This window comes from Microtus ochrogaster, unplaced genomic scaffold, assembly GCF_000317375.1.
Source record: "Microtus ochrogaster isolate Prairie Vole_2 unplaced genomic scaffold, MicOch1.0 UNK77, whole genome shotgun sequence".
Taxonomy (NCBI): Eukaryota; Metazoa; Chordata; class Mammalia; order Rodentia; family Cricetidae; genus Microtus; species Microtus ochrogaster.
Genome location: NW_004949175.1, coordinates 481,106 through 504,907, shown reverse-complemented (window position 1 = coordinate 504,907; position 23,802 = coordinate 481,106). Strand labels below are relative to the sequence as shown.

The 23,802-nt window shown below is 43.9% G+C and overlaps 1 protein-coding gene across 1 annotated transcript in view; it reads left to right on the top strand.

The window, feature by feature from the left end:
- The first annotated feature begins 4,442 nt into the window (after window positions 1-4,442).
- Pkp2 (plakophilin 2) overlaps window positions 4,443-23,802 on the top strand; it is a 57,052-nt gene continuing 37,692 nt past the window's right edge. The window contains exons 1-4 of the mRNA XM_005370368.3: window positions 4,443-4,697; window positions 15,067-15,179; window positions 15,527-16,098; window positions 19,711-19,846. Of these exons, the coding sequence (XP_005370425.1) occupies window positions 4,475-4,697; window positions 15,067-15,179; window positions 15,527-16,098; window positions 19,711-19,846 (1,044 nt within the window). The 5' untranslated portion in view covers window positions 4,443-4,474. The remainder of the gene's footprint in view (window positions 4,698-15,066; window positions 15,180-15,526; window positions 16,099-19,710; window positions 19,847-23,802) is intronic.

Sequence of the window (23,802 nt, the reverse complement as noted above, 5' to 3'; positions counted from 1 at the left end):
CGTAAATCATGACTCCAAACACATTGACTGACTTCTCCATTCAGCTTCTGGTCATCAGGCCAAGGATCTGACACCCTCGCTGGAGTAACTGTGGTCAGCTGTCCAGAAAAAAAGTTATTTGAACTCACATATTCTGCTTATACAAGCCTGTGAGTCATGACTGGAGAAAATATTTGAAGTCTAAAAAGATGATAAGTGTATGTCTGCAATCCAGTACTACGGGAAGCAGAAACAGCGCAATCAACCCCTAGGACTCGCTGACCAGTCGGTCCGCTCAGGGGGCGCTCCAGGTACAGTGAGAGAGCATGTCCTAAACAATAAAGTGGAATGGATTAAGAAAGACCCCCTCATGATGAACTGTGACCTCCACATACACATGTATACAATGAACACTTGCACATACATGTGCACACAGGAGCATATATACACATACACACCCACATAAATGATGTATTTAGTTTTCAAATAACTTTCTGAATTTTTAAATATACCCTAATTTTCCACAAAAGAATTTGCATGTGGTTAACAAAAATAATTATTAATTAATAAAATCTTAAATTTATTAAATAAATAATAAAAATCACTTTGAGGAAACCTAACTATATAATTGGAAACAGTGACAGATAAGTACTTCATGTAGATACTGTGTATGTCAATCATGGGCTTGGAATGTAGTTTAACTGACAGCCTGTTTAAGGTAGTGGGTTAATCCTCAGTACCACAGTCCTTCCTGGCTACATAGCTAGTTTAAAATGAACTTGGATTAAACAGCCTGCCTTTTGTTTGTTTGTTTGTTTTAGAAAAATGAATATAGTAAGTAAATCAGGTGTAAGTCAAATTAAAATGGAAGTGAAAACTCAAGAGTTCCTGGATTCTTATCGCAGGATCACAGCAAAAGGGACTCGTCCTAGTTCGGTTTCTATTGCTGCAATAAAAGCAACTTGGGGAGGAAAGGGTTTATTTTATCTCACAGGAAGTCGGGACATGAACTCAGGCAGAAACCCTGAGGTAGGAACTGGAGCAAAACCTATGGCAGAAAGCTGCCTACAGGCTTGCTCAGCCTGCTTTCTTATCCTACTTAGGAGCAACTGCCCAGGGACAGCCCCACCCACAGTGGTCTGGGCCCTCCCACAAGGACTGATCAAGAAAATTGCCTGCAGACAATCTGACAGAGGCATTTCCTCAACTGAGGTTCTCCTTCCTAGGTAACTCTAGCTTGTGTCAAGTTGACAAAAACCAACACAGGACAGGAATGGACCTGATTATCGGGCTATCCATCACATTTCGCTTTAACATTCTGGGAATTACTTCTTAAAAATTATATTTTGTTGAAAATATAGAGAAAAAGAGAAGTTTTCGAAAGTGAACCTTCACACTAAAAGGTAGCTGATCATAGACCAGCCAGGTACCATAAAGGGTGCCTAGCATTTGGTTTCCATGTTTATTTGCTGGGAAGAAGCTGCCTTCAACAGTTATCTCAGCACTTGGTCATAATTTAGGAAATCAATGGACTTTTTTTCCCCCAGAAAATAGGGCCAGGCCTGCACTTTGCTAGGATATAGACATATCTACAATACAGTTAGGTTCACTGTGCCCGAGTCTGAAAAATTCCTCTCCCTGTCTTTAAGCTAGTGTTCCTACAGTGGGTTTTTCCTTTTAAAGCTGCTCTCAGAAGCTTGTGTGCTTGTCTTAGTTTCAAGGAGACAGTTTTCCTGAATCCCTGAGTTCTGTGAGCTCAAACTTAAAAACTTTACCTTGGTTTACTTTATTTTTTTTAGCCTTTAAGAGCTAATGAGTTGCACTGATATTTATGTGACTTTATGTAGCAAGTTACTACAAGAGTTTGAAAACATAACCAATGCCATTAACGATTTTGTGTGCTCAGTATGTAAAGCACTGCCTACACTCTTGCTTGGCCCATTCGTTCTATGTAGACCTGCTTCTGTGGGGTTTTTTTTTTTTTTGAACTTGTATTCCAGTCAGGAAGCAATTAACAAGGAAAACATAAAGTACCTCTGTCTCAGTCACTGTTCTGTTGCTGTGAGGAGACACTGTGAGCAAGACACCTTGTAAAGAAAGCATTTAATTGGGGGTTTGCTTACAGTTTCAGAAGGTTAGTCCATAATCATCATGGCAGGGGGCATGCCAACAGGTAGGCAGGCATGGCTCTGGAGAAGCGGATCACATCTGATCCACAAGTTGCAGACAGAGAGACAGAGACAGAGACAGACAGAGAGAGAGAGAGAGAGAGAGAGAGAGAGAGAGAGAGAGAGAGAGAGAAATATGGCTAGGTGTAGGCTTTTGAAACCCCAAAGCCCACGCCCAGGGACATATCTCCTTTGGTAAGTCCACATCTCCTAAATCTTCCCAAATAGTTCCACTAACCTGACCAGACAATTGGAGACATTTTGGTTCAAATCACCAGAACACATGATGAAGATAAGAGCTTTGGGGAAAATATGCAGAGAAGAGGAATGGTGAATGGTGTGTGTGTGTGTGTGTGTGTGTGTGTGTGTGTGTGTGTGTGCGTGTGTGTGCGTGTGTGTGTGCACGTATGCATGCATGCACACACACACACACACGAGTGCATAGTCATGCACATACCAAGGCTCATGCATGAGTGTTTATGAAAGCTGTACACTTAAGTAAGATCCTGATCTATGACAGAGCTTTGTAGAAAGTCAGAGAATCCAGAATGGACTTCTAAGGGCCATTGAACATTTCCTCTGTACAGTCTTGGTGTAGGGATTTCAGCAACACTATGTGTAGGTACATTTGTCGTTCTGGTTTGCAGACAGGAGAACTGAGGTGTGAAAATCTACATACCATGGCTCATGGCACAGCACTTGCAAAGGTTAGGCTAGCATTGAATGCTATATTCTTCACTTACAAACTATCGCCTTTCTCTTATCAAGTCATCTAGTTACCAATAAAGATGTCCTCATTTACTGGAGCGTACATAATAGGGTTCCAACAATTACAACAGCACTTTTCAAAAGTGATACAGAAGGAAACAGAAAAGTGAAGTTACATTTCCTAAGGTAAATGAGAGAAATGACATGCCAGTCCCCAGCTGAAGAGGGCTCTTCTCAGTCGCACTTCTCCAGGTACAAAAGTCAGGGAATGCGCCCACTGGCCCTGTAGGAGAGTCATTGTTTAAAGCAACAGACCTGGGACTTTCAGGAGGAGCTAGGAGGAAGGAGGGGTGGGTTTAAAAGAGGCAGGCGATGGGATTGACTGCTGTAATTTAACCTTTATAATCTCCAAACTCATTCTTGACTTCTTTGCTTTCGGTAAAATCTCAGCATCACGATTGCACATTTGCACCGAACTTTTACAGGAGTCGTTTACCTAAAGATTGGCCTGATCGTTTCCAAGACCCGCTGTCCTCATAGCTCCCACTGCCCCTGTCCCTTGTGCATGACCTTCGACCACGAGGACTGTGGGAAAAGGGTGACTAGTCCAGGATTCCCTCTTCACTCCCTTGACGTCAAACAGGAAGCCGCATACCTGGACCTGAATCGTAAGGTTAGGAACCCGGGGAGGAGAGCGACTGTGTCCTCTAGCGTTCCAACAAAGATACAAACCCAAGCAACCAAAGGGAAGACCTCGCTCAGTGTCAAACACCGATGGTGTTCTTTTCCTCTCCCAAGCCTAAGTACCAGTATTGGAGGAATGGCGTCGGTTGTTAACAACTTTAAGGTCAAGGACCCTTCTGTTGCGCAGAGCTCTTAAGTTCTCACTCCTCAACTGCATTTGAAGCATAATTAATAGCATGATAAACTCAAGTTGTGGAAGATTTACTGTCAGAGGCTTCTTCCCTGGGTTCCCCTACAAAGAGCCTGTCATAAAGAGCACTTACTCAACGTTAGAAGGGCTATTAAAAAGCATATTAAAAGTCATCTCCTCGCTGAGCCTCTTATTGGAGTTTCTCTGTGTGGGCATGTTCCTTAGAAAGGAAGTGGGTGGACAAGCGCGCACTGGGTACAATTTGTGTATTTGCAAGAGCGAGCCGAGGCTTTCACTGAGGAAGAACATATGTTTCTGGGACTCCATCTGTGCGAAAAAGCGCGTCGTACTGGAGTTGCACTAAGGATAAAATAAGACTTTTTGACGACTTTTCTTTTATACACCTTTCATCGTCAGTGAGCATTTGGAACAGAGTGACTGAACCTAATTAACTGGACGTGCTACTCGCACCACGAAGCGAGGTTCCCAGCTGCACCTGTCCTAAGGGCAGCTCCTCCCACAATCCCTCGCGAGCCGAGCACTGAGTACGTGGGACCTCGGAGGACGTGCTCGCCCCGGGCTGAGTGCGCCTGCTTTGCCGGAGCCACGCCCCTGTCCCCTGCGGGCCCGGGTCCGGGGCGGGGCGGGGCGGGGCGGGGCGGAGCTTGCAGCGGGACCCCCACGCCTCTGGGGCTCTGGCGGCGGCAGGTCCTGGCAGTCGCTCACCGGTCACCTCGCCGACGCGATGGCGGTCCCGGGCTCCCTGGCCGAGTGTGGCTACATCCGGACGGTGCTGGGCCAGCAGATCCTGGGACACCTGGACAGCTCCAGCCTGGCCCTGCCCTCCGAGGCCAGGCTGAGGCTGGTGGGCAGCAGCGGCCGCGGCGACACGGCGGCCCGGAGCCAGCGGATCCAGGAGCAGGTGCAGCAGACCCTGGCCCGCCGGGGCAGGAGCTCGGTGGTCAGCGGTGAGTCGAGCCCCACCCGCGACGCGCGCCCCGCGGCTCCCGGCGACGGGCCCCGCGGCTCCCGCCTGCTTGCCCACCTACCTGTTGATCCCCGTCCCTTTCAGGACCCGCCGCGCCTCCTGGCTGGCCGCTCATCTCCGCGGAAACAAACGCTCTTTCTCCTTCCCCGCGGTTTAGGTCTACCGTATTCGTGTGTTAATCACCCCGTTGACTGTTACTGAATTCAGTCCGTTTCCCCCTTCGCCGCCCGATCCGGGTCCGTGCCCCCGGGTTCCGAAAGCACTTGGAAATTGTATGCAGACTTTTGGTGTGCGCGATTGTTCTTCTGTAAGGCAGCTCCTTTTGGCTTTTATTTAGGTGTTTTAGAGTTCACGACTCTTCATAAATATTTTTAGAAAGAAACCTTGAAAGCCCTGCGGCTGCTACATCCCCTAAATTGAGGCTGGGCTACCTCACCCAGGTACTTGAGAGCGCTCTACTTAGTATCTGCCGCGCTTGGTCTGGGACGTGAACAATTTGGGCAAGTCGACTTTGGGCCTGGGAACAACCCCAATTCCCTGCCAGAGGATATGAAGGAGGAAGGAGACTTTGGCCGGGCTAAAGGCAGCCGCGCCTGCCCACCTCACACCCACATACCAGCACGGGCACCAACAGATGCGTGGGCGCGTGGGTACAGGACTGCTCTCACCGAAAAAAAAAAAAATCAAACTCTAGTGCACAGATTAGTTGACAGAAGTGCGGTTGATCAGAAAGATCATCACAAGCTCTAGCGAATGTGCTTCCTATTAGGAGTAATAATACGCGCCAGCCAGTGGATTTCAGACAGCAGAGTCGGGGAGGCTGTACTCTTTTCAGTTTGTCTAAAGGTTAAGGCGGTTGATATTTGCATACTTGAAAAGTAAAGATGTGTTTAATGATTGTAAGTTCATGTAACTGAGTGCCTGTAATGCCCCTAATTAGGCTATGTGGTTTGCATTTTATATTATCTTTTTTAAATGAACTAGTTTTTTAGTTTTGTTTTTGCCTTTCTATTATTATTATTATTATTTTGAGCTGCAATCTCAAACTTCCTGACTTTGCCTCCCATTTTAGGATTACAGGCAAGAACTACCTGGGTTTTTTTTTTTAATCCAAGTTTGGAGATAAAGAAACAAAGCAAATAAATAACACTCGGATTCCAGATAGAAAGTGGCAGAGTTGGTATTTAAACACCAAAACCTGGAGTTTTAAACTGACCCTTGGTTATGGCATTGTTTTGCTTACTAACATAAAATTAGATTATTCGGATCCCACGCTTCCTTGTGACTCCTCCCCATTGTCCTCTAAATAAAAGTGAGGCAGTTCTGGGAGGGTGAGAAGGGTCACCTAAGAAAGAACTGCGTTAGTCCCTGGGGAGAAGACCCAAAATTTAGGGTTAGGGGTCTGGCTAAAGATTTTAGGATAGTGAGGCCAGTATTTGGCTAGGCGTATCTTTGCATACTGTAGTCTGAATGCCCTCATGCTCAATGCTAGACTGGACTAAAGCAGCCTCCTCTGTTCAGGGAACACAGTGCATATTAAAGATCTGTTCTTGTCCTAGAGTAGCAAGGCCAGAAGAGCAATCAGGCAGCAACTAGTCAAAAATGGCGGGGTCCGTGTGGAGCCAAAGGCAGCAGGAGCGGAGTTTGCTAAGCACCTATCATGACAGACTGTTGTCTACAAGCTCATGTATTCCGTTTCCTTATATCCTTAGATGGTATTGAGAGGTAGATGAGACAGATCTGAGACAGAGGTAGATGAGACCTCATGTCAAGTGTGAGGTGTGTGTCCATCAGCAGTTGTAGGATGTTTGGTCCAGGCACCACAAACTGCTCTCTCCAAACCATACAGGAGCTGTTTGGTGAATTCAGCCCATGCCACTGAATGTGTTTATTTTTGCAAGGCATTGTTCGGGTGCTGAGTTAAACACACATAGGAATGCATAGGAATGCAGCCCAGAATCAAAAGCAATAAGCACACCCAGGGACTAGCAAGGGTGTTAACTTCTCCAAGTTGAAGATAATTTTGCAAATCTCTTCGGAGGAATTGTGATATCCTATACCGAAACAGGGATTTTTTGAATCTCAAAAATTCATTACTAGTGTGCATGGGAGGTAGTTGGAGATATGCCACTCTAGAATAGAGGAGCACAAATATTTCATAGAGTTGATATGGTAGAGCAAAAGGCACAGCTTTGGTGCCTCTGCTCCAGTGAGTGGCTCTTCCAACTAAGGAATAAAGCCCTTGAACTATTTTTGATTACAAGGGCAGCTCTTTGGCAGCCTACACAGAAAAGCAGCTTAGGCGCGGGTAAGGGACCCCTGCTTTGAGAAGAAGTCGGCTTCAAGGAGCCAGCATCCATGTGCTGTGGAGCAGCAGCACAAGCGGATTCTCGTGTTTAATGACAGCACTTTGGAAGGGTTTGGGACTCTGGGTAGCTGCACTGTTTTTATAGTTCCTTCTATTTGCATCCTGACTCTATGCTGAAACACAAGCCATGGCTGAACAGGGTTGATCTGGGAAAAGTGACCCTGATGCTACTGCTCTTAGCTCCAGTGCTCAGGAGAATTCTGGATTGTTGACATACCAGGAAGGATGAGGCAGCAGATAGTCTGGCGAAAGAGATGAGATAAACGTAGCAGATTTTAGTTAATACCTTGTAAGGCTCTTTAAGCTTCTGTCTCTTTCTTACAAGCGGCTGTTTTTCCACTGTGAACCACTCACCGACTTTTGGCATAATTTCAAACTCCTAAATATTTAGAAGTCAGTTTTATCAGCCTAGGTGGGGCCAGGTTCAAAGGTAGGTGGCTGCATTATAAAATAGCCATATATTGTATCAAGTTTTAAAAAGTCAAAATAGAAACATTTAAGATTGGCAAAGAGAAATGTATTACACTGTAAAATACTATTTTACTTATTACATTGCTATTCTCTCTAGTGCCTAAATAGAAAGACACTTTCATTTTAAATTGTGGTGTGTAATGCTTAGAACACACAGTGAACAGTATTCCAATTCATCTTTGAAAATCCACCATAAAAATGCCTCCCATCGTGTCTGCTTCTATGATTTCCTGGTGTAGCTACTTTCAGTGCTGGCGATTAGTGTGGGTTCTGGAGAGAGAAAGACAAATTCATTCTGGATGTCAAACAGTGCAGTTAACAAAAGCTAAGTGTGGGGGCTCATGCTTGTGATCCCAGCCCTCAGGAAGTTGAGGCAGGAGGATTTCTGTGAGTTCAACGCAAACCTGGGCTATATAGCATAAAACCGTGTTCCTAAAACAAAGGCAGTAGTGGGAGCTGTCACAAAGAGAGATTATTTCATAACTGTCATAGATAGTTGCCAATAATAGACTTGCCCTTTCACAGAGGGAAATAAAAGCTCTTAATGATTTTTTAAACTAGAGTCGAAATTCAATTTTAATGTAAAATCAATGGTAAACTGTCTGAAGATAAAATAGCAGAAAGTGTTACACTGTAAGAATCCTTTGCTAAAGGGCATTGCATGAGTGACTCATCGAGAGAGAGGATTAGTCAGTTACTAGGTAGAAGGACGCAGGAATGGGGAAAAGCCCTGGCAGGGCTGTGGTCATGCTCTTCTGAGTGTCATTCACACCCCAGGCTGTAGTGACGTCCATGTTAGCTTCATAGACCCCATGGGACACTTTTTCATTCACTCCTAGCAGATTTGGTACAGGAAAACATTTATGTAAGGGTTTCTGTATTTTTTAGTTTTTTTGTTTGTTTGTTTGTTTTTACAAACTTGTTATATTCTGTTAAATAAAACAGAATACCAACAACATGGTGGTCATAAAGAATGATTCACCCCTAGAATGGGAAGAACGTATCCTTTTGTAGGTAAAATGCTGAGCTGGAAATTGGAAAAAAAAATGCTTTAGAACGGGTGGAACTGTAAGAATGGACCGAGTCTGATTATAACAACGCACTGCTCTTTAGAGCAGGAATTACCTTAAAGGAAAGCATTTGCCACAGTCATAGTCACCCTGGGCCAGCTGCGCTGTCGTCATGGGAACCGAAGGCCAGTCAACTGAGTATTCTAGCTATTGGTGACTCGTTGACTCCTCTTATAGTTTCCTTTTGGATATCGTCTTAGTTAGGGTTTCTATTGCTGTGAAGAGACACCATGACTGCAGCAACTCATAAGGAAAAATATTTAATGGGACCTGTTTACAGTTTCAGAGGTTTAGTTCATTATCATCGTGCGGGGCATGGAGGCATGTGGTCAGGCATGGTGCTGGAGAAGGAGCTAAGAGTTCTACACCTTGATCCTCAGGAGCAGAAGCAACTGTGCCACACTGGGTGTAGCTTGAATACGCCGAGACCTCAAAGCACACCTCCACAGTGGCACACTTCCTACAACAAGGCCACACCTACTCCAACAAGGCCACACCTCCTAATAGTGCCATTCCCTATGGGCCAGACACTCAAACATAAAAGTCTACGAGGGCAATTCCTATTCAAACTACCACAGATATCAACTTTAAAACTTTTTTCTCACATGTTAAAATATGGCTTATTTTATCTTCAGGTGGTTCAACATTAATATTGATATGGAACTTAATAACAAATCATGGGGCTCAAAGCTCAGACTTGACTAATGTGACCTACAGTAAGAGAGTTTGGTTCCAGCTCAGATGATCTTGAAAACAGCCAAATTATTTAATTCTGAGATAAATGCAGAACTCTACTTTGGGTGTGTATCCAAATGTATTTACACATGTCCCATGTTCCTTCTTGGGAAGGAAAAACTAAATAGCATCAGCAAGATTGGATATAGACCACAAATTCAGAGACTTTTTAATCTTTGTATCTGAGTAACCTCTTCCCTTTAACTGACTAAATTAAGATTAGGCAGTGTATAAAGTCTTTTTATAATAGGAACATAAATCTACTGTATGCCTTTAAATCTACTGTATGAGTATGGGACTAGAAATTACAAATTTAAGTGTTTAAAGATATGATTGGCAGCTTAGCATGTAGGCCTTAATAGAAATGTTTAGAAACATCTACACATTTAAAAACACAGGTCACCATTACTATCAAAGGAAAGCACATACTTACTGCCATACCTTTAAGTATAATAATGTTAGTTGGCCTGAGTAATTATAACCAAATTCTATAATTTTATTATTCTCAGAATTTCAAAGAAAATGCATTGCTCCCTAGAAGCTTACTGATCACTTCCTTGAGTCCTGAATCTCACACGTGTGCATTATATGGAGCTGTGGACTGAGTATCACATTGATTTACTGACTCCTGTAAGATTTTTTTTTAAGTTTTTTTTTTTTAAATGTGTTTGAACATTTTGCCTGCATGAAAATCTGCACCATGTGGATGGGTGCAGTGCCCATGGAGGCCAGAAGGGGCCATCAGGTTCACTGAGACTGAGGTTAAAGTTGTGAACTACCATGAGGCTGCTGATAACCAAACTTGGGTCCTCAGAAAGGCCAGTCATCTGAGCCATCTCTTGAGCCCCAGATTGCCTTTTTTTCTAAGATATTTTTAAAAAACTTTTAAAAAGATTTATTTATTTTTATGTGCTTTGGTGCTTGTCTGCATGTATGTCAGTGTGAGGGTGTCAGATCCCTGGAACTTGACTTGCAGACAGTTGTAAGCTGCGATGCGGATGCTGGGAATTGAACCCAGCTCCTCTGGAAGAGCAACCGATGCTCTTAACTGCTGAGCCATCGCTCCAACCCCCAGGTTACCAGTTTTCAAATAGAAGGATAGAAACTAATATTTTTCTTGATAGGTAAAATGATTTTATCATAGAGAACCAAAAGATCACAGGTGAATGTACAAGTCATACAAATAAGAAAAGAATAAATATATATTACCCAAATGTAGAATCAACCTCAACAGGATATCAGATTCCTGATCACTCAGCACGAGCCTTGTATGTTTTTGTAGAGAGCAGCTTCCCATCTTCACCACACACCCAGAAATGGAGGAGGAGTGGTGTTGGGCACCTGCCGTCCACCTAGGACAAGGACATGTGTGACCACTGACCTCACAGTTTTGGCTTCACTGTGGTGAAGCATGGGACAGATGTCAGCCTGCAGGAGTGCGTGCTGACCTTGTCTGTGTAGGTAGGCTATTTTGGATGTCTGAGCGGAATTACTCATGAGCATTTAACTTGTCATGGGCTGCTGCGGGCCTGTTAGAAGTGCAGTATGAGATACGATTCTTTATGTCAAGAAGGAAAAGTCCACTTTGAGATAAGGACCCCTGGCTGCTCAAATCTGGCCTCACTATTTCCCAGGCAGCTTCCAAGTGTCGGTTGTTTCTTAAATACCTTGGGTCGCACTGCTATCTCCGGGAGAAGAATCTGTGTCCTGCGTGGCATTCCAAGTTCTCTGATGTGAGGCCTGTAACTTCTCACCCTTCATTCCTGTCACCACCACCCTACCCCTCACCAAACACACACAGTTATCTTTTTACTCCTCCCCTTCCCAGCTCCCTCCTCCCCTTTCTCTTTGCCTGGGTAACTCAGTCCAGTTGTGTCGCTCTGTCTGTGGCCTTCCCCAGTCCTCTCTTCTACCGCACAGAGGAGATGGATATTTTGAGTGCTAGTTAAAGAATTTGATAATTGTGAATCATAGGTTTCAGCAAAGGATAAACATAAAAATGCAAATTTTCTGCGGAAATGCATTTGTCATCTAAGGAATATTTTAAGAAGGAAGAGCAGTTAGGCTCAGTAGGGAAAGAAGCTGTTGGCCCTAACCAATAAAAAGCTAAGAGGTATAGTGGCTTGGGATTCCTTATTTAAATCATACTGAGGGATTCTAATTGTTTGTTTTTCCACCTGAAGGTTTCAGTGGACTCTTGCCATTTTGCACAAGCTAGCCTCTAACCCCTGAACTGGAAGAGACACCCTTGCTCACGTCCTGCTTGTCTGGAACTGTTGGGACAGTGGCTACATTGCTACAGGGATGTAGCCAGCTCTGCAATAAAAAAAGAAATGCTTGTGTGTTTTTGTTTTCAGTCTTTTGTGCTAGCTGACCATGAACTCACTCTGTGTAGACAGACTGGCCTCAAACTCACAGCTCTGCCTGTCTTTGACTCTATCACCAAGTACTGTGATTACTGGTTTGAGCCACCATGCGCAATTCTTAAGAGAATTCAGGCAGTTCATTAAAGGCCTTCCATCTTCACACTGATATCTCAACTGTGATTCTTTTTGTTTTTCCTTTGAAGTGAGATTTTTCCGGATGAGCCAGAATGAGCTATAAATTCTTAACTCAAATAATCCTCCCAGTTTACCCTGCAGACACATGCCATCATGCCCATGTCATACCATCTCTATGTGGAGTCTAAAGAAAAATGCAGCTATGATAGACAGCTGAGATCCCAAATGAATCCTCCCAGCTGTGGTTCCAAAAAGCACCAGAAAAAATGACTTCAGATGGTAGGGGTGGCAGATAGAAATGGCGATGACATTGGCTAACAAATCGATAACTTATTTGTTGTCCTTAGTTCTTTGCTTGAAGATAAAATTAATTTGCTGTAGTTTTGTCACCTATTTGGGTGGTATTTTGAGGCAAAGTCTCATATATTGTTCTGACTATCTTAAAGTCATTACTTCAAATGTTCTTCTACCTCGGCCTTCTGAGTAGCAGGGTTCATGTTCTGCCATACCCAGCTCTAAGTTACTTTGTAAACAAAACAAAACAGTGTGATTGTTTGAATGAGAACCCCTTAAGTTAATATTTGAATGCCCTAGTTGTTTGAAGTGTTTGGGGGAAGGGTAGGGAGGTGTAGCCTACTGGAGGAGATGTGCCACTGGGGGTGGACTTTGAGGTTTTCAATATCCCACACCTGGCCAGTCTTCCCCCCTTTCTGCCTCCACCTTACAGTTAAGATGAGAACTCTCAGCTACTGCTCCAGTGCCTGCCTGCCTACGTCCATGCTTCCCACCATGATGGTCATGGGCTCATTGTCTGAATCTAAGCAAGCCTCCAATTAAATGCCTTTTTCTGTAAGCTGTTTTGGTCATGGTGTCTGTCTCATCATAGCAATAGAATCTGATTTCTTCTCCATCAGCTAATTAATAATTATTTAGCCATCACGGCCTCTATAGGAAGTTTCTGTTTGGATATAGGAGGAATATAGGCTTTCTCTAATGTATCTCCCTCAGACCCTTAAGGCTCAAAGCCTTGGTGTTTCCCTGCGTCTGTACTGCTGGTCTCTGATCCTGGGTCAGCAGGCCCTGTCTCCTGGTAGTCTGCAGTGTGGACTGGACCAGGGAATGAGGGGAAAGGCAGGAGTGCAGAGCTAAGGATAATTGTAAGGATAGACCAGGCCCTTGACAGTTGAGTCCTTAAGCCTCTCCTAACTTGAAGAAATTTTTTTCCTTCATTGTTAGTCCAGATTCTAAAAGCTAAAACTTAAGGAACCTCTGTGTCATCAGTAAGGGGGCAGAGACTCCACTCCACATGGTCTCTCTCGGCACCCTGAGAATGGATGAGGGACCTTGATACAAGGCAAACTAGTGTTTGCGGCTTGAACCCAAAAAAAGAAATTCATGGATACCAGATGTGAAGTAAAGTTAGAGAGATTTTATTTAAAAAAGAAAAGGTTTCAATCCTGGCCTGGGAATTAGGGCTAAGAGAGAAAGCGAGGTGCTCGGATGTAACAGCCGCCTAAGCATAGAGATAGGAAGCGAGCCACACGCAAGCACAGGTCAGGCTCCTCAAGGGACAGTCATGGCTGTGTAGCTGTAGCCATCTGCCATTTCTGTGGCTCTCTGAAGTTATTATCTCAAAAAGTTGCTGAGAAACCTTTTACCCACTCCACCCCACCCTTTTCTCCTTTTATAATTGACGTGAGTGCCTGGCTCCAGAGATTCCTTGGATAGATCTGATAAGATAAAGCCAGAAGCCAGCAGGACTGCCCGAGAGGCTTAAGCCACATCCTTTCCCTCCCTGCTAGTGACGTTTCCAGAGAGGCTTTTTACAAGTGCTGGTTGTGCTGGAGTCCTTGCTCCTTCACTGGCAAGAGGCTTCAGTGAATTCCTGAGCAAGAGGCTGGTCACCCTGTCCTGTCTTGCTGCATGACCCTCACCAGGCCTCATGGAAAATGCAGGCTTCCTAGAATCAGGATTTCTGGCTAACCAATACTTCAGTGTCTTGAAAACGATACTTACAAGTCTGCAGATGTCTCCCCTCAGGAGAAATGCTTGGCATCAGGAAATAGACGCAAGTGTGTAATTCAAATGGATTCACACTGTTTGGCTTTCTGGTAACAAGCTTCATTCTCCTCCGAGTAACCTGTGACTGTATTATTAGTCTCTTGAAAGTGTAACATTTGAACACGTTGTTAGGCAGTGCGGTGATCATTTCCGTCACATAAAAGGGACTGCTGTGTTCTGTTGTCCTCAGCAGCTCCCTGGAGGATCTGAAATCTCAGGACAGTTGAGTGTCTTTCTTCTTCACGTAAAAGAATGCTGTGTGACAAAAATAAAAAATAGAAAAAGACATTACTAAGATTTTAGAAGTCTTTTTTTTTCTTTGAGAGATTACAAAACAGCTACCAAGAAAAGGCCAAAGAGACAGAAGAGGGACACAGTACTGTCTTCACCCCACATTCCTCAGAGATGAGGAAGACATGCATCACTGAGCACAGAGCCTGGCTTCCCCTGAAGTGTCTGTGGGCTACTTGGCTAGTGTCCTGACTCCACAGGCACAGTCATTGTAGAAGAGACTGACTACCTTGCCAACACCTTAACCTGCCCTTAGACTGGTTGGTACGTGTTTGTTCTCTTTGACTACACTGCCCCCACCGCCTGTTTACACAGGCTTCTTTATCTAGTAGCGCTTGAATGTATTCATTGCCTGTGCCTTCGCAGCAGCAAAGAATTCCTGAGCTCCTACTCTGGGAGCAGAACTACCGCTGGCCTTTGAAACCCAGCTTTCTAGTACTGATCTGAGTATCTGAGCCAAACAGCGATTCACAGAAATTGTCCGCATTGCAACAGTGTTGGATTTTCATGAAACTCTCTGATTTATACTGGTTTGGACTTTCCACGTTTTCTTGCTTAGTATGGGGTTTTTGTTTGGTTGGTTGGCTTTTATAGTTTGCTTGATTTCATTTCGGCTGTCCCTACTCAGAAAGAGAGAGATCAGGACTTCAGCATTGCAAGCCTGCACTTCCTGGCACTTGGAAACACCCAACAAATGTTTTGATAACCTTTGATCATTTGTCATTTCCAAATGACAACTTTCAACCAGCATTTAGAAACACCTGATATAAACTTAGATGCTTGTCATGCATTCAGTAATTGTCGATTGGTACATTTATATTCTAAATTATCTTCATATCATCTTCATTTCAGGGAATCTTCACCGAACCAGCAGTGTCCCTGAGTATGTCTACAAACTGCACTTGGTTGAGAATGACTTTGTTGGAAGGCGATCACCTGTCACCAGGGACTATGACATGCTAAAGGTGGGGACACCAGAGGACGTAACCGATTAGATTGTCAGGAACACCATTTCAGACTTTGTGGGTTTTTTTTTTTGGTCGGGGAGAGTTATTTTCTAAAGTGCTCCATCTCATTTCCCAGATTTTGAGAAAAGTTGTGTGAACATTATGGAAAACTGGGACTTTAAAGTTTAAAAGTTTAGATGATATTAAATCCTAAGTACAAATAAATATGACTCAAGACAACCCAAAGGAACTGACTTATTATTCAAAGGGACTGACTTCCGTCTTATTCAAGAAAATCAACTTGTTAGATTGTAATTCCAAGATCGGTTATTATACTTAAGTTAAATTTTATTTCTCTCCTACAGTCTGGAATGAGTGCCACTTACGGAAGTCGCTGGGGGAGAGGGACAGCACAATACAGTTCCCAGAAGTCAGTGGAGGAGAGGTCCTGGAGGCAACCTCTGAGGAGACTTGAGATTTCCCCAAATAGCAGCCCTGAAAGGACTCGCTATGCCCACAGTGAATACCAGTTTGCCTGGCGGAGCCAGGGCCAGGTGCCCGGTGGGCGCCTTACCCTGCCACGCTATGCACGCTCAGAGATCCTGAGCCTTCGCCAGGCGGGCACCGTCCGCAGGCCACCCGTGAGCGGGTCGTTCAGCGATGCTGTCTTCGACAATGGTCCACTCAACCCCACGATGCCTCCCCATCCACCAGGCACCAGCCACAGCGCAGGGAGCCTGCTGGAAGAGACCGTGCGCGTGACCCAGGCTCGGCCTCTGGGCGCACAAAGCAGAACCGCCCGCTCTTCCTGGCCCCGAAGCTCAGTCCGCAGCACCCTGCAGGACCCAGGGAGGTTGCTGCCTACTGCGGGCCAGGCAGCTGTGGGCAGCGGGGATGCGCACCGGGAGAGGAGCACCTTCACTGATGTCCAGCTCGGGTGAGCCTCCCGAACCCGCCTCACATTTTACATTGTGTTTATGCATTAACTTGGTACCCCCAGCCTTCAGCCTTTTGCTAACGTCCAGTTCATCCTTCTGTTCTCAGCACCCTGAGGCCAAGGCAGGTCCACAGCAGGCACTGTAAAAACGTGTTGTGAAAGAAGAGTGAGATGTAATAACTAATTTTGCTATCTGGATCTTTGTGGCTAAATTCTACAATCACTAGCCGTAGTTGTGTCAGGAAATTGTCTTAATGGTCAGTGTAGTTTAGTAGAATATTTAATTATATTTCAAAGGATAATTACTTCCTGAGGTTCTCAAGTTCTGGAGACTGGGAGGTAACTCTGATTTCTGAAGGGAAGTTTTGCTTCCTCTGGGAAGGAGAAGAAGGCATTCCTCTGACTGGGAAGCCAACGATGGCACAGTCCTCCGCTCTGGTGCACTCCGGCTCCATCCAGAGCTCCTGGCTGAGCCCAGAGACACTCGCCCACATCTGCACACGGGTCTTCCGCCCTTACTCCATTGTTCCGCATTTCACCCTGGCCAGTCCCTTTCCAGGCTCTCCCTTTTTATGCCCGCCAAGTATTTTGAATATGGACATATGTGGGGCATCCTCTGGACTACCTAGAAACAGCTAAAAATCCACACTTGGATGCACAGTAAACTATGGGTTTGTCTTCCCGGAAGAATGGAAGGGTGCCAGTCAGCTGGTGGCTGGTGCAGCTGGGCAGTCTGGGGCTAGAGGAGGCACTCACCACCTGTCCGCGACAGACCAGTGAGAAAGGTTTTATAAAAATCACCAAGTGAAAAACTCTATGTGGAGTTTTTTAAAAATGGGATTTCTATACTTCTTAGAATTGAATAATTCAACAAGTGAATCTTAGACACTTCCCATGCACACTGCACTGCTGTAAAGCCCATAGAGAGAAAAAACAAATGGCTTGGATGAGTGTTCAGGAGAGGGGCAGAGAAATCAGCAGGGTGTGCTGTAAGCAACAGCTCTGTGCCAAATGATTCCCAGAATGCAGAGCAGTGCACCCTGGGACCAGGTAAGGGAGCCTAGGGAGAGAGTGGATCTCCGGCAAATCACCACCCGAGTTTGAGAGCAGAGAACAGGTCACGCTGACTATCCTCCACGGCGTGTTTATTCTAATTATTATTTTAGCAATAGGAAATCATATGTCCTCATCTTTATCATATAAAGGAGAAGTCTGTAGAAAGGAAGTAGGTCCCAAAGGACCCTGTGTCTTGTACCTTTTTAACCCAAGACAAACTGTGCATAGCAAGAGGAAGAGGCTCTGGGTAGGTAGTGAGCCGAGGAGCAGAGACCAGGAGCTGTCTCAGAAAGCTAGCAGAAGAGCGGTGTCATTTTAATCCTCTGTGTGGCTGTTTCAGCCTGGTCCCTAGTCTCCTGTGCTATGGTGTCTTTCTTCAGGGAAGTTCTGTGGCCTGATTTAAGTGGAACAGAAAGGTCCAAGGCTCCTTCCTTACCTACTGTTTCCAAATGCCCTTCAGCCTGACATAGTAACCGAAAATGCTTACAATAAGGTGACATATTCTGAACTTCAAAGAGTTTGCTGTTCTTATTTATACCTCTATCTCCTATATTAATTAATAATTTATGGCAAATCATTAGTTGTTCTTTTGTTATGTAATGACAACCAGATTGTTTGCCATCTTCCTTGTCCCTACTTTTATTTCCATTGAGCACGCCACGCAGACAGACAGCAGTTAGGGCTGCTGAGGATTCACGCCTCCCATCTCCTTCCCACCTGCTGCTTCCTATTATACTTCCCGGTTGAAGGCTTGCTTTATTGCTTCAGCTTAGACTATTGCTGTGCTCTCGGAAGTGTCCGTCTCTGACCTTTGCTCTAATAGGAATGAGTCATGTTTCACAGCAGCGTTCTTGCCACACCTTGGGCAGCCGGGTGATTTTCCCCTTCTTTTGAGAACACTTGCAGCAGCTTGATGACTTCAGAGATGTAACCGTACACTATGTCAGGAGAGCCAGACTGGAGCAAACTGTGGCAGGAATGTAAGTTGGACATTCCACATGCAGAAAATGAGCAGGTACTTTCTAAAGTGACTCTTAGTCTGACCAATAGCATTTTATGTTCTTACTGCTGTGTTTGTTGTTTTCTATCTGTGTGTTGCCATGGAAGCCATGGAAGCATGCTATCGTCAAGCTCTCACCTCAGCCGAATGACACCGAGAGTCATAACTGAAGCTGAAGGACTCACTTTTTGAGTTCCTGGTTTAGAAGACAGGAGTCAGGGAACAGCTATTCTTTCTGATCTTCCACCTAGCTCCCTACCCATCGATCAGGTCACATTCTGTGGGCCTCCAGAAGTGTCATTTGGTAGCCCAACTGGCCTGGAACTTCTGCTCCTTCTGCCTCTACCTCCCAAGTACTGGGGATTATAGGTTTGTGCTACCACACTGGTAATGGGGATTGAACACAGGGCTGTGTGCATGACAGGCTGAACCCTAGCTCTGGCCTGCCCTCCCCCTTTTCTTAAACTGATTATAATTGTCTCCTGAAGTATATTTTCAAATATGAGGTCATTATATAATTCTCAATATAGAGGCCAGCAGTGTTCTGCTTTTCTTTAAATACCTTTATACTCATGATATGCCGCTCAGCCAGACATAAACAGCAGCCAGAACTTTATACTTTGAGGTGGTATAGTCTGAACTTCTATGTATAAAAATATATTACAGAAAATATATTACATTGCTTCACCTCTGCACACTCATCTCTACACAGACACCACTCGCAGTGGACACCTCGTGACCTGCCCCACACTGCTCACCATGGTCAATGCCTCATCTCTGCACACCCCCAACACACAGGGACACTGCTCACAGTGGTCACCTTGTGACCTACCCTACACTGCTCACTGTGGTCACTGCCTCACCTCTGCACACCCCCACCACACAGGGACACTGCTCACAGTGGTCACTGCCTCACCTCTGCACACCCCCACCACACAGGGACACTGCTCACAGTGGTCACTGCCTCACCTCTGCACTGAACTTATAAACTAGCAGATGTTCGAAAACAACCTCCCGGGATGTCTTTGGTGTTTGTTTTACTTGGAACGAATTAGATGCAGCCATGTTCCTCTTAGCCTGTCTTCCCAGCAGGAATTAAAAGGAGAGCAAAGTGTTGCTCTGTGAGTCAGTCAGGGTTGCTGTTTCAGAAGTCATATCTTCAATAAAGGAGCCTCTCTCTGCCCAACGACATGACGTCACCTCACATGCCATTAATAAAGGAGAGATTGCACATCAAGCCCCAGATAACTCCGTTACCATGGCGGAGAGAAGGGGACCAGGACATTTTTTTTGTATAACTATCATCCTATTTATCTTAGAGAGTTGCATCTCTTTGTCTCTCTCTTCTGCAACATCCCAGAGACCAGTCTAAGGAGAAGTAGAGAAATTCCGCCACTAGTTCCTGATACCCTCTGCTTTCCGGTGCTGACGTTTCTTAGGCGAAGGAGAAGTTAGAGTGCAGATGTTGCAGCTGTTGCTGATTCTAGTTAAGTCACTTCTGGACACTCAGGAGGGCACGGTTAGCTTTCTCACCAAGTCTGCGGCTCTTTGTTTAGGAATCCAGACGTGGAGATGACCTTGGAGAGAGCTGTTAACATGCTCGACGCAGACCGCGTACCACTGCCCAGGATTTCTGCCGCAGCCACGTTTATACAGCATGAGAGCTTCCAAAAGTCCGAAGCCCGGAAAAGGGTGAGTATCTGCTACGCCCCGTGTCAAATCCAGCAAGCCGTGGGCGGAATGCACACGCAGCCCAACACTGTACAAGTCAAGAGTGCTGGCGCACACTTTAATCCTAGCACTCGGGGTGAAGATAGGAAGATCAGAAACCAAGCTCATTCTTGCCGACATAGGGAATTTAGGGAGATCGTAAGCTGTACTGATCTATGAGTATAGTAGAATGTCATTAGGACTCAATTTTATTGCTGTGTTCCTTTAGCAGAACAGTAGTTTTTGATTTACCCCTAGGTCCCTGGCCTATCTAGTCTCAGGTTCTTGGCCTTAAATCAAATCAGGTCTTGGTTGGTTACCCCCACAAGCTTTGGCCCACTATCATGCCAGCATATAATGTAGATCGCAGGGTTTGTGGCTGGACTGGTTTACCTTTCTCTCTGGTAGTGTGCACGGTACCTCCCAGTATCATAAAGGCTACTCAGTAGGGGTGAAGGTTCTAGGTAGGTACCCTGACTTCCCCGTGTTTAGTGAGTTGTCTAGGTGTTGTCCTCAGCGATAGGACCTTACTGTCAATTTGTGGAGAGCAGTAAATATGCATTTCCATAGCCTGGGTTGTTAGAGCATTCTCGCGGGATCCCTTTGGCCAGGAACGCTGTGCTGAATAGTTTTATGTCAGTTGACACAGCTACAGTCATTGAGAAAATGGCTTCATAGGATCAGGTTGTAGGCAAGCCTGTAGGGCATTTTCTTAATTACTGATAGATGTCAGTGGGCCCAGCCCTCTGTGGGTGGTACCATAGTCCTGGGTTATGGTGGTACCATAGGAAAGCAGACTGAGCAAACTATAGTAAGCAAGTCAGTAAGCAGCACCCCTCCTTGGCCTCTGAATCAGCTCCTGCCTCCAGTTCCTGTCCTGCTTGAGTTCTTGCCCTACCCACCTTTGATTGTGACCTGCTATATGGAACTGTGGGTGAAATAAGCCCTTTCTTCCCCAACTTTCTTTTGTTTGTGGGGCTTCATCACAGCAATAGTAAACCTTGCTAAGACAAATACAATGAGATGTAACCCACTCTTGGCACTGGAAGCTTCATGTGGTGATGAGAGATGTCCAGTTGGAGCTCTGTCTCCCTGTTATTTGGCAATTTCATATAGGATGACTTTATGTCTATATTTTAGGAAGCTTCTACTTGTTAGGTTTTCATACGATCCCTAGACTGGCACTTAGTTTTAGCTTTCCCTCTCCATATTCGCTTTCTCCCCCTCTTCCCTCCCCTATCCTATTTGATCCTCCTGTTCCAGTACCCACCCACATCCATCCATCCATATTTATTCTATTTCCTACTCCTAGGGAGATCCATCCTGACCCCTAGTTCCTTAATCTATACCTAACCTCTGTGGTTATAGGAATTACAGCCTGCTTATTGAAGAATTAACAGCCAGCACCCACATATAAGTGATATTAATATATATTTGGGAGCTGGCTTGCAGGACAGAGAAAGACTCATTGCAATATATATGTAGTACAAATCTTTTCCCATTTAGTAGCCTGCCATTTGTTCAAATGATAGTGTCCATTGCTTTACAGAAGCTTTTCTGTGCGCCATGAGTTCCTATTTGTTAATTGTTGTGCTTAGTACCTGTGCTGATGGTGTTCTGTGCAGAAAGTCTTTTCCTGTGCCGTGCGTTCAAGACTATTCCTCAATTTCTCTTCTATCCAATTCAGTGTATGTGGTCTTAAGTTGAGATCTTTGATCCGTTTGGAGTTGAATTTTGTGCAGGGTGATAAGTATTGATCTATTTGGAGTCTTCTGTGTGCAGCCATCAGTTTGACCAGCACTAGTTTTTGAAGATGGTGTCTTTTTTCCCAGGGTGTATCTATGGCTTCTTTATCAAACATCAGGTGTCCATAGGTATGTGGACTTATTTTTGGGTCTTCAGTACAATTGAGTTCATCAATATGTCTGTTTCTTTGCCAGTATCATGCTGTTTTTATCACTGTAACTCTGCAGTAAAATTTGAGATTGGACATGTGATAATTCCAGCAGTTCTTTTATTTTTCAGAATTATTTTAGTCAACCTGGCCTTTTTGTGATTCCACATGAAGCTGAAAATTGTCCTGTTAAGTTCTATGAAAAATGCTTTGGAATTTGGAATTTCAATGAATCTTTACATTGCTTTTGGTAGCGTGACCATTTTTACTATATAAAGTCTACTGGTCCATGAGCATGGGAGATCTTTCCATTTTCTGAAGTCTTTTTCAATTTCTTTCTTCAGTGTCTTAAAATATTTATCATTCAAGACTTTTCTCTTGCTTGGTTAGAGTTACCCTCAAGATATTTATTTATATTTTTAAGGTTATTATGGAAGGTATTTTCTGATTTCTTTCTCATTATGTTTGTTATTGTTATATGGGAGGAGAGCTACGGAATTTTGTGTGTTAATTTTGTATCCAGCTACTTTGCCCAAAGTGTTTATCAGCTGTAGGAGTTTCCCAGTGGAATTTTTAGGGCCACTCCTGTATACTATCATTATCTGAAAATAAAATACGTTAATTTCTTCCTTTCTACTTTATATCACCTTGATCTCCTTCAGTTCTTTTATGGCTCTAGCAATAAAACTAGAACTTCAAGTACTATACTGACAAGGTATGGAGAGAGTGCACAAACTTGTTTTGTTCCTGATTTTAGTGGAAATTCTTCAAGTTTCTCACTACTTAAATCTATGGGCTTTTTATAAATTGCCTTTATTATGTTTAGCTATGGCCCTTGTATCCCTAATCTATCCAGGACTTTCATCATGAAGGAGTGTTTCATTTTTTCTTATGCCTTTTTTTGCACCTAATGAGATGGTCATTTTTTTCTTTGTTTATATCGTGGGTTACATTTATCAATTTATGATCTTTTTGATGTGTTCTTAGATTCGGTTTGCAAGTATTTTATTAAGAATTTTTGTGCCTCTATTCATAAGGGAAATCGCTCTGTAGTTATCTTTTTTTTTTTGAGTCTTTATGTGGTTGAGTAATCAGAGTAACTGTGGACTCATAAAATGAATTGGGCAATGTCCATTCTGTAGAGTTTTGTAGAATTCTTTGTATATTCTTTATATTTTGTAGACTAATTAGAGAAGTATTGGCTTTAATTCTTCCTTGAAAGTTTGGTAGAATTCTTTACTAAAACCATCTGGCCCTGGGATTGTTTGTTTTGTTTGTTTGTTTGTTTGTTTGTTTGTTTGTTTTGGTTGGAAAACTTTTTATTACTGCTTTATTTCACTGGGAGGTATAGAACTGTTAAAATTGCTTATCTGATACTACTGTAACTTTGGTAAGTGATATAAATCAGGAAAACTGTCCATTTCTATTTGATTTTTCTGTTAGGAGTACAGGCCTTTAGCGTATGTCCTTGGAGCTCTGGTTTCCTCCTGTCTGTTGTTAATGCCCAACAATGTCTCCAGCTTTGTTAACTTGGATCTTTTCTCTCTGCCTTTTAGTTAGTTTGGCTAAGGGTTTGTCAATCTCAAGTGATTTTCTCAAAAAACCAGTCCTTTGTTTCATTGATCCTCTGTATTTTGTTTGTTTGTTCCTATTTTATTGATTTCAGTCCTCCTGAGTTTATTTCTTGCCTTCCATTCCTTCTGTCTGTTATTTCTAGAATTTTGCTTACTAATATGAGAACTCTCCATTTTTTTATGTAGGCACTTAGAACTTTCCTCTTAGATTAGAACTGCTTTCATTTTGTCCCATAAGTTTGGGTATGTTTTATATGCATTTTCATGCAATTCTTAAAATGTTTCTATTTTTTTTTCTTAATTTCTACCTTGACCTATTTTCTTTCAGTATTGAGGTGCTCAGTTTTAATGAGTTTGTATTCTTTCTGTTGTTGTTGATATCCAGCTTAAATCTGTGCTGGTCAGATTTGACACAGGGTGTTATTTCAACTTTTTTCTTTTTTTTTCTTTCTTTCTTTTTTTTTTTTTTT